Genomic DNA, 11,781 nt, shown 5'->3' with positions numbered 1-11,781 from the left:
GTGTGATAATGGATGTTAACTAAACCTATTGCAATCACTCTGAAATATATAAATAAATCATTATGTTGTACATCTATAAGTAATACAATGTTATGTGTCAAATTGTATCTCAAAACCTAATAATAAAATATTAAACCAAAATGAAACAAAACTGAAAATGTCGGCATCTTCCAAATCCTTCTTCTACCACCAAATAAAGTCCAGAATTCATTGGAGGGGGACAAAATCCATTTTCATTTCTTAAATGTGAATTTCATTTCTTAAACATATCCCTATTAAGTCTTTTTAATCTCCCTGTGTTTGAGCCTCTATCCTACCTGCCTTTTTATTCAATACTTTTATGATTCAATAACTTAAAATAATTGATTCCTACTTCTGAGTTCTCACTGTGCTAGAGATGCTTTCAAAAAACTGCTAAACTGTTATTCCACAAACCACAAACTTGTTCACCACAATGTCCTACAGTCTCAGCACCTCTGCTCATACAATTTTATGCCAAGTTCATAATACAGCATTCTAACACAAAATTCTCCAGATGAATTTTTCAACTGCCTACTTTCTAGAATCCCAGTGTAGAGTATAATTCTAAAATCTGGGTTTGCTTCCTCAGCTTCCTTATCTCCCTGCATAGTCGATTGGAAATAACTGCTACAGCGGAGCAAATTGCTTTTTTTCTCATTTCTATTCCCAAGCTCCAGTTCTTTCTATATACGTATTTCCAACAGGAGGCTCTCAAAATATATTTCAGAATTAAAAGCCTGGGGCTTGAGGGAACCATATCTATGTATACTAGTAGTCTTCAGAGAAGTAGTGATCAAGGAAGAACTACATCTTGTAAACACTCTCCAGTTACCTGACTCCTGTTTGATTTGAATGGTGGGCTTGATACCAGGTGGCAAAGGAGACTGCTGCGGCTGTTGCTGGTGAGACACTGGAGCAGGCTGGGCCACCTGCTGCTGGGCCTGCTGCTGCACGTGATGTAACTGCTGCTTCGGAGACTGTTGATTCTGTTTAGGAAACTGTGCAAGAATCTGAGTTGGGGCACCCACTAAACTTTTGGGAGAAGGAAGTCTGGTCGATGCCATTTTGATCGCTGATGTAGATACGCCTGTCAAAGGGTAAGGGGAAAAGAACTTATTTAATAGTGAAGCATGCTTGAAAACATTTCTTGTACTAGGTAAATCGATAAAAGCAATGACTTATAAGCACCTATTAAATGTCATGTATAATATGTGATATTTTACACATTTGCTATACAGCCCTCAAACCTTACAAGGGAAGCATCACTGCTCTCACATTAAAAAAAAAAAACAATTTTCCTTGGTGGACAGTTAGAATGAAAGAAATACAGTATCACGAAGGATACTCACACATATCTTTCAGGAAATTTTCTGTTAGAAAATACAGGTTCTTAATGTGAAAAAGAATAAACCAAACTAAGTTTTGAATCTTATTTGTAATACATCTTTTTAAATATTACCTTTCAAGTTCTAATAAGTCAATTTAAACAAGGCATGAGAAAATATCTCACATTGAAACATTCATCTTTTGAACTTTTTAGCATGGCAAAGTAGCTTGTCTAAGTTTTATTTCTGATAATCTATAAATTAAAGTCATTTCCTGCGAACTCTAACTGGGTCAGTCAGTAATCTGTGAAAATTACAAGTAGCATCCTCAATACATCCACAGCAACAAAATTCTGATGACATAAGGTAGTAAGACACTGCTTCTTAGTGCAATGCTTATATTAGCAGTATGCATAGGTAAGGAGTACCAGTAACTTCCACTAAAGATGTATGAGTCTGAGAGAAATTCTTCCCCTCCCAGATAATTCATCAGAAATTTTCTTATAATTCTTCAACAACACAACAGGACTTTTATCTGTAAATGAATTTATATTCCTAATGACCTGGAATATAACTCATCATATCAACTTTTTGAGCACTGCTGGAATGAAATGAAACTCTTAAATAGCCTAATTATCAAATTCTTAGGCTATTTCACACCTTCTTCTTCCATACCCCCAACATGACAATTATACTGTATTACAGAAAAAATTTTAAATGTCATATTCTTATATTAAATGCTTGTGGAGAAAGATAAAGATAGAAAAGAAACCTTGAAAAGTCATTCTGACTCCTGGGGCCTTAGCTTCCCCCATTTATTGAATTTTCCTTGCCCTACAAGTCTCCAAGTATTGCTGTGTAGATAGGATAAAATCACAGATTGAGGACTTAGAGGCAAAACGTGTAATCAGAATCCTCTAAAGGGCTTACCCACATTACCTACACATTCTCCCACCTCACCCAACCCCATCCCTTCCCAAATACTAGTACTTCGGAGACGTGTGTGTTATATTGCTTAGTTGTGCTGAACATTCAGCACCAACATTTTATGACTCAAGGAGCATAATGTTTTATATGAGTGATAGATACTATTTTTAAAAGGTCTAACCTTTATATTGAATTTATAGTGAATTCTTGTATTAACTGAGGCAAAGTGTGCACATAAGAAACTCCTTAACTATGTTCTCCATATAGTTTTTTATAGTAAAAGTATCTGGTTTAAAAGTAGTCAGGATAACTTTAGAATCAGAGAATTATGTACAAATTGTACCTTCAACACATAAACACATAAACAGCTATATGAGCTTAAATACTTAAAGTACTTAATCTCTCCGAGTATGTGTTCATTCAGTAAAAACTTACTGAGCACATACTTTATGGCAGATCCTTGGGAAACTAAATTGTATCCATGAAACAGTCCCTACCTTCAGAAAGGTTACAAGAGAAGATAATCAAATGATTATACAGATCAATCATTACAAACTGTACTAAGTGCTATTTTTGTTTGAACAAGTAAAAGGTTCTCTTCCTTTTGCCCTTTGCTTCCCAAACAACTCAGCACTAAAGTCACCAGCTGGTGCAAAGCAAGATGAAAAACAAGGCAGCTAAGCAGAAGAGTGGCTTAGCATGAAATGTCAGAACCCAGCGCAGAAACTGGCCTAGCATGGAATTCAGTAAGATGAGGAGGGCGTTGATGCTGGGGAAACTCAGGGAACACCATGCATGTAGATTTAGAGCTCAAGTAAGATACAGAGGGGTTCCATGAGTGTCAGACACCTAATAGTCTCAAAGCTTGAGAGAGTGTCCACAGGAAGGGGTACTAAGGTAAGATCAGAATCCAAACTAAGTGAAAAGGTCTTCTGGATGGGAGGGCAGCCTGCCAAAGGTGTCAGAGCTGAGTAGGGTGAGACTGGCATCCATACAAAAGGGTGACATGGGCAGGTGTCGGAAATAGGCGGGGTAATGCAAGAGTTTGCAGAATGTTAGAGCCTGAGTGGAGAGAGGAAGGCTTCTACATAGAGGTGGGGGCAATAACAGCAATGATCAACTGGTTGCATACTAGGGAACTGATAAAATAAGTGTATATATGAAAGATAATGCAAGTTAGGTTTTTCACTATCAAAGAAGGGAATGGAGAAAACTACAGTTGTTTGGTTAAAATTAGACGTAGCAATATGAACCCACAGTTTCCAATATATAGAAATATAGATGTAAGCATGCACATGTACACAAGCATGGGTGCACATGTAAACAAGCATGCGTGTCCATACCTGCACATACATATAACACAGCAGTAGCATATCTAGCACCCAGATTCTAGCTTCTAATTATCACTTTCCACTAAAAGGAATCAGGGTTCCTTGGAAAAATGGCTGATTCCAAGGCTAGAGTAGGAAAAGTACAAGATGAGCTTGGTAAATATAAAAGACTTTTTACTTCTTATATGTTATTTTTTTAAAAGAGAATTGTTTAAAGCAAAAATGGTAACAATGTAACATGGGACTTATACAGAATTTAAATGTAGGACAACCTTAGCACAGGATGAGAGAGGGAAAAGTATACTATTTTAAGATTCTAACACAATATGGGAAGTGGTGTATCACTTGAAGATAGATTGCTATAAATTAAAAATCCATAATGTAATCACTAGAGCTCAGTTCTCAACCAAGGGCAGCTTTCTCCCTCCTACCCCCAGAGCTGGCAATCACTAAAGACACAGTGTTGGGTAAATAATTTATGAAGTCCACAAAAGAACAGAAGAAGATGAGATGAAAGGAAATTTCTCTCACCAGAATATGAGAAAAGACAATGGCAATAGGATTTAACTGAAAAAAAGAATAAAATATAGAAAGGTCATAGTAATCAACCCGTGTAATAAACAACAGCCTATTATTTGCCTTAAGAGGAACAAGAAGATTTAAGAAATATAAATCATATAGATTTAAGAGATAATGAAAAAAAGCTATGCAATCTACAGGACTAAAAAGGGGAGGAATCAAATATCAAGTAGTCATCTAAAATAAACTACTTCATTCTATACACATAAAACATATTTCAACTATCACTGTTTTTGGTAATACCAGCACCAGACTTATAACCATCAAATAAAAATAATTATCTCTTCCAAACACTAAAGTGCAGTGTGTGTACACGTATATATGTGTGTGTTTATATATGTATACATATGTGTGTGTGTGTATATATATATACACATGTGTATATATATATATATATGAAAAACCTTTTATCAAACACAAAGAGAGAATATAATATATACATATTTGTTAACATATTTTAAAAATGGAAGGATAAATAAAAAGCTAACTAAAGGAAAAAAAGGGAAGGACAAAAGAGGGTGTAAGAACTGTAAATAAAAGATAGATTTCTCAAAACACACCTTACTTTGCAGATCTGAGTTTGGAACATAAACTTTTATGCAATTATAAATTAAGGGAAAATATTTTAAATTGCAATCAGTAAAAACAAAACAAAATGAAACAAATTAACCTAACCGTATATCAAATTAGAGCTTGACCATAGAGGAAAAAAGTTATTTCAAGTGACTGTAAAATACACTATTTGACTATATATCCCTAGTGAGGATACCCTACGAACATACAGGATAGTAAGAAGCAAAAGAGAAAACAGGGAAGTCCTAAATTCCCAAGGGTTTCAGAGGATACTTAGAAAAAACAAAGTGAAAAACAGAAGCATGGAATATTCATTTTGCCTAAAGATGTCTTATTAGTAGCCAAGAGAAATATCTCTTTTATTTCAAATAATAACATGTTCCTTGGAAGAACAATAATATTTCTAATAGTACGATAAAAATTCAGCAAATTGTGTGAGGAGTGCTGGAAGAGAAAAATGTTCATCAATGGATGACAGTTTTGACACAAGGGGTCACTCAGGTGCAGAGACAGGTGACCCTCCTTTCCTTGCATCCAAATTTTAAAATAGTGAATTTGGATCATGTTTGGAACCAACATTTTCAACAGGTTTTCTACATAAAAATTCTATTTTTAATAATGAAATTATAGTTTATTGCTGTGCAAATAGAGAGGCTGGTATTTTTTTAATTACTTAAAGTAACAAAAGAAAACTTCAAGACTACTATTTTCCTATTGTTGATTGAGACATTAAATAGGTATATGAGCCAGGAAATAATGAAAGATAATTTCATATCCTAGCATTAGGGCTGTGAAGAATACTGACTGCATTGTATCTACAGCAGCCTCTTCCTTGCCTACACAGTTATACAGAACACACTAAACACTACTAAAACGATTATGAAAAATACTTGTGTTTTCCTATTCTAGTGCTTATATTTACTACTAATTCATAAACTAGGATATTTCCAAGTCCCACTCTATCTTAGGTATGTAATAGTCAAGCAAAACTTAATGAAAACTAATATTAAGTCCTATTCTATATTGCTTCTATGCTCCCTTTAATAGACTATGATGATGGGTATGAATTCTATACAGAACATGCTTCTCTCCTATCCCCCATCTTAAGACTCACCAACACTAAGAAGAAAATTTCTGACAGTGTGCTCCTTGCTTTTAATAGGGAGGAACACAAGGATATGGCAAAAGGGCTAAACTTATTTAGGTTAACATGGAATTGAGATTTCCACATTTTCTTTCCTCTGCTATTATTAAACAGCAATTGTCCTTCAGTTCAGTTTTAGTTCCCCTTATCATCCACCAATATAGAAAAATTTAGGACACTGGAGAAAAGATGAATGCCATTTCCTTGAAATCATCCTCTCCCTCCTGCTTCTTATTACTGGGTAACTTCCTTGTAATATTTCCCCTGAAAAACCTTGAGTAAATATGGTTGACTTAAACAACAGAGGTGTGGACTGCATAGGTCCACATACACACACTTCTTTTGGATAATTACAATACAATATGATAAATGTATTTTATTTTCTTTATGATTTTTTTCTCTAGCTTCCTCAATTATAATATAGTATATAACTGTGCCCCTAACCCCAACTTTGCTCAAAGGTCAATCGTAATTTCAAGTTCTTCTTTTAAAAATTTCATTAGGGGCACCTGGCTGGCTCAGTTAGTAGAGCATATGACTCGTGATCTCAACGTTCTAAGTTTGAGGCCCACATTGGGTGGAGACATTATTTAAAAATAACAAAAATATTTTAAAATATATAACTAAATAAAACTTTCATTATATTCAAGATATTTGGTTATTATGACTTTGAAATCTGTTGTGACAGAGCTAACCTACATTTTGTGAATGTTAATTGCCTAGGTGACTACGTACTCTGCACCTGAATAAAAATATCTTGGAATAAGCACGTTAGTATAAGAAAATAGTAACCAACTATCTTGACATTCTCAAACAAGGGGAAGAAGAGTGGTAATTTCTGATACAAAAGCAGGGACCTTCATAACCAAGGCAGAAAACTACACCCACATGGTTTTCTTCAAACTGCCACGTGCCACAGGGGCAGGATTACATGGTGGATCACTACTCACCTTGTGCTACTGTTGACATGACCACTGACGGCGTGGAAGATACCACAGCTGTTACTGCAACTGTACTAGGAATAGGTGATGGTGTAGAACTGCTGCTGCCACTGCTGCTACTACTGACCAGGGAGGACTGTGAAGCAGTTATAACCACTGGTGGCTTCTGGGTTGTGGAAGCAATGACTGATGTTGGTACAAGCTTAGTGACTGCTGCATAGTTATGGGATTTGGAGAGAATGTTGGGCACGAAGGTTGAACTTGGTGATGTGGTCACTATAATAACCTAAGGAAAGAAAAATAAGTTATTTTCATGTACCTACTGTATACTGCTAATGTATCTAGACCCATAGTTACACAAAATTCAAAATTAGCTTATGAAATATAAAGAAACAATTCATTAAAAAGAAATATACAACTAAAAGTATAGGAAAGCTTTTCTTTACTAGTAATCGTCTAAATGTATTTAAAAGAAATCACTTTTACCAACCAAATATTTTTTAAAACAATGTTCAATGCTGTACGAGAGAGTGAAATAAGCATTTCAATATACTACTTAGGGAGTAAAACGGGCACAATTTTACTACAAAGTAATTTGGATAATCATTCACTTATAAATATTTGTTGAGCATCTACTATGTGCCAGGCATGGTTCTAGATGCTGGGGATAGTGGAATGAACAAAACAGACAAAGTTCATACTTTCATGAGCTAAATTCTAATAGGTAGGGAGAGAAACAAACAAATTAGAAAAGTAAATATATGTCATGTTGAAAATGGAAGAGACAATAAAGCAGGGTAGGAAAGAAAAAATACTGGGAGCACTGTGTTATTTTTTATAAAGTATTAAATAAAATTTCTCTGATAAGGTAACAGTTGAGCAGAAACTAGAAGCAGGGGTGTGAACAACGTTGCTACCTTGAGGAAGCGCATCCAATGGCATAGAAAGCAGCAAATAAAAAGGCCCTGAGGCAGAAGCAAGCTTGGCATATTCAATAAACTCCAAGGACCTAATGAACAGGATTAGACTTTACGACAGAAAGTAGCAGGAGACAGAATCGGGGAAGTCATGGAGACCTAGAGGACGTAAGCTCATGTTGATACTATATACCCTTAAAATGATATGATGAAAATGGCATTTTATCCTTGTGGTCTTCCCTCCGAAAACCCAAAACCGTAGTCTAATCATGAGAAAAACATAGGACAAATTCCAATTGTGGGGCATCCTATAAAATATTTGATCAATATTCATCAAAACTGCCAAACAGGAGAAAAGTCTGAGAAACTTTCACAGCCAAGAGGAACCTAAGAAGACATGACAAGTATACTGTGGTATCCTAGAAGAAAAAAAAGACAACAGGTAAAGAAACCTAATAAACCATGAACTTTAGTTAATCTTAGTGCATCAATACTAGTTCATTAATAATAACTAATGTACCATACTAACATAAAATATTGAGGGCAGTAGAAACTGAGTGCAGTGTATATGAGAACCCTCTGTATTATCCTCTCAATTTTTCCATAAATCTAAAACAGTTCTCAAAAATATTTTTCAAAAAGCATTACTCTATCTGCTAGATGCAAAGTACAGTAGGGAAGAGGTAGTAGAAATAGGGACACAATAAGAATTTTCCCAGATTAAACCAAGGAGAGAGGATCATTTGTAGCAGAAGTGGTGAAAACGAAACAAATTTTAAACATTTTTAAAGGTAAAAACCAATAGGAATTGCTCATATAGCTTGAAAAAGAAAATGGAGGGGAATAAAGAGGCAGGAAAGAGACTTCAAGGTTAGCCTGTATGGCTGGAAAAGTTTAAAAGACATAGGGAGGCAAAGCACTTCAGATGAGAAAGAACAGGATGGAGCAAAGGACTTAAGGTGGGAATCAGCTTGATGTACTGAAAAACAGAAAGAAAGTCAATGTAACAAAAAGAATATAGAACAAGAGAGGTTGGCAAAGTAAGTAGGGGCCATATCAAATTTATAAGCCAGAGTAAAGGATTTAAATTTTATTCTAAATACAATAGGAAGCCATAGGAGACTTTTAAGTGGGGAAACAACAAAATCTGATTTATACTTTAAAAGATCATTCTAGCTGCTATGGTGAATAGCAAGAATGGAAGCAGTGAGACTAGTAAACTATGCGGTAGACCAGGAAGAAATAATAGCGGCTGCTTAGACTTGGGTGTTAGTAGTGGAAATAAAGAGAAGTGATCACATTCAGATTGTTTTCAGAGGAAGTCAATAGGACTTGTTGATGTAGAGAAATGGTAGGTCTAAGGAAAATAACAGAATCAAGATGAACTCCTAGAGCTAATGTGCATTGGCTAATCTAAATCTCCCCAAAATCCTATGACACAGATGCTATTATTATCCCCATTTTACAGCTGAGAACACAAAAATCATTTATAAATCTATAGTATTACAGTTTTATTCTGGGGGATTGTAACAGTGGTATGGTGATAACCAAAACAGAGCAGAGTGTCTTTTTCTTCTTTCACCAAAATTACTTCTACCTACCTAAGGCAGAAAATCGTTTTTAAAAATCCAAAGAAATTAAAAGAGAAATTCTCTTCCATTTACACATTAGTTCTAAAGAAGGCCCGATGTTATATTGGTCAAAATTTACTGAATATGTTCATACTCAGTACCTACATCTCAAAGAAGCTTTGACTATATCATTATATATTTGTAGTATCATAGAGAATTATAAGATGTAACTACATTGCAGTTTGTTAATTATTTGATGAGTCAAGAGAGATATCTAAATCTTGACCAACAAATACCTATATAGAGTTGACTAGCATACTTCTATATAGACTTGATCAGCAAATACCTAAATAGCATTATAAAAACAATCATAAACCACAATATAAACTGAGAAGAAGTAGACCAATATGGTAAAAAGTCCATAAGCTTAAGAGTCAAATGAACCTGAGCTTAAACCTGCTGTAGCCACTGACAAATGGCAGGCCCCTGGACACGTTAAAATCTCTGGGCTCCAATTTTCATCTATAAAATAGGGATAATAATACCTATCTTGCAACCATTACGAGGATTGAACGAGATAATGACGTGAAGCATCTAACATAGTGCTAGGCACATAGCAGGTGGTCAATATTTGGCAGTCAACACGCAGTAGTGATTAACTTACTATTACTACTTAATAAATGTTAAAAAGATATCAATAAAGGTACTATAGATCAATTCAATCTGGAAATATATTTTAATGTACTCAATTTTTGTTTCATTAAAAAATGTTACAGAGCATTTCCCCAAATTCTGATAACCCTAAGAATCCAAAGAACTCATAGCTACTACCACAGTCAAACCAATTATAGTGGTAACGGCAATCAGGATTCACATTTACCAATTCTGAACTAAAAGCAGTAGCTTTCTGGAGCAGTGTTTATAAAGGCCTCTGTGGCACAGATAAGGATTCACCAAGACTTGGCAGGAAAGTGTCAATTAGCAATGTCTGTCATGAGCAAGGGAAGGGGAAGCATTCACCCTTGTGCAAAATATTTCCCATTTTAAAATCAGAGTATGCATGTAGGCTTCTGACATTAAGACAAAATTTCAGCAAAGTAAATCTAGAAGTCTTTAAGAGCATGTTTTAGGTTATATAGATACAAATGATAAAACATATTTTGAGATTTCAGTCTGAATGCTGATTTCTGATCTGAAAAGGGGTTATCCAAAATTAGAGATTCACCTTAAAAAAAATTTACTTGTACTTTAAAGTTACTTATTACAACAGGGGTAATGAAGGGATTTTGAAACCAAGTGAACCAAACAGTGTTTATTCAGGCCATAATTCAAATTACTGACCTTCTAGCACTCACAAAAACTCCTTAAGAGTGCTGGGACTTGCACCCTAAGGATAAAATGAAAAATATCAATCAAGCACATGAAAGCATAAAGCTATATTCTGTTGCTTTGTTTATATAAGTGCTGTACCAATGTTATTAAAATGAAGGCACCACATTAACATAGGTGGAAATTTGTCTATCCTGAAAATATATGACCTATTTGAATTTGAATCAAGTCCACAAAATCATAAATAATTATACTTAATATAAAATAAATCCTAAGTTGACTTACACAGGATTTGTGAGAAATCCAAAGTGAATGCAATAATGAAAATAGCCTTACAGAGATTTCAAAGAAATCCAATTACCCAACAGAAGGAGAAGAGAAAAAAAAAATCCCAAAGAATATTTATTAGTGCTACCACACATAGTTTGTCCAAGAAGTAACAAAACTAAATGGCACTGAATACAAATGAAGTAAAAGAGTAGAGTTTTGCCTCCAGAACATAGTAGATACTCAGTAAATATTTGTGGAATGAATGAGTCTTATTTTTAATTTAATTTGTTTTAAATGCTTATTTTTAGATTGAGTAGGACAAATCTAAGATTCTGTATGCCCTCTAACAAACATCATATGTCTGATGACCTCCATCAACTATCCATTCTCAACTGGTAATTAAGAAGAAAAAACAAAAATAATGAGAAAGTCATCGAATAAAAAAAACTGCCAACTTTACTTACTGGTGAACCTTCCATCTTTTACAAGTATTTTTATATACGTCTACCAAAGAAGATTGGAAAGTTAGTAACATTAGGCAACATTTACTAGGCATTCATCATATATACTATGTTAAGTACTTTCCATGAATCATCTCATGTAATTATCTCAAAAACTCTAGGAAGTAAGTTCTATTATCTTTGTTTTAAAAAGAAACTGAGGTTCAAGAAAGGTAGCAGAGCCGATCTATTTATTCATTTGTTCACTCATTTATTCATTCAACAAACATTAATTAAGACCTTCTATATTTTATGAACTAGTCTAAATACCAGGGAATACAGTGATGAACAAGATAAAGTCAACAACATCTACTCTATGGAAGAAACAGGAAATGAACAAATACGTAATATGA

The 11,781-nt window shown here is 34.5% G+C and overlaps 1 protein-coding gene across 8 annotated transcripts in view; it reads right to left on the bottom strand.

Annotated features, from left to right (window-relative positions):
* Positions 1–11,781, bottom strand: part of EMSY (EMSY transcriptional repressor, BRCA2 interacting) — an 82,204-nt gene that overhangs the window by 47,135 nt on the left and 23,288 nt on the right. For all 8 annotated transcript variants that reach the window (XM_029956408.1, XM_029956404.1, XM_029956402.1 and 5 more), the window contains 2 exons: positions 6,851–7,127; positions 854–1,108 (listed from right to left, as the gene is read on the bottom strand). In XM_029956408.1, the coding sequence (XP_029812268.1) occupies positions 854–1,108; positions 6,851–7,127 (532 nt within the window). The remainder of the gene's footprint in view (positions 1–853; positions 1,109–6,850; positions 7,128–11,781) is intronic.

Source organism: Suricata suricatta, chromosome 11 (assembly GCF_006229205.1).
Source record: "Suricata suricatta isolate VVHF042 chromosome 11, meerkat_22Aug2017_6uvM2_HiC, whole genome shotgun sequence".
In the NCBI taxonomy this organism is placed as follows: Eukaryota; Metazoa; Chordata; class Mammalia; order Carnivora; family Herpestidae; genus Suricata; species Suricata suricatta.
The sequence above is the reverse complement of the archived record's forward strand: the minus strand, read 5'-3'. Positions and strand labels throughout refer to the sequence as shown.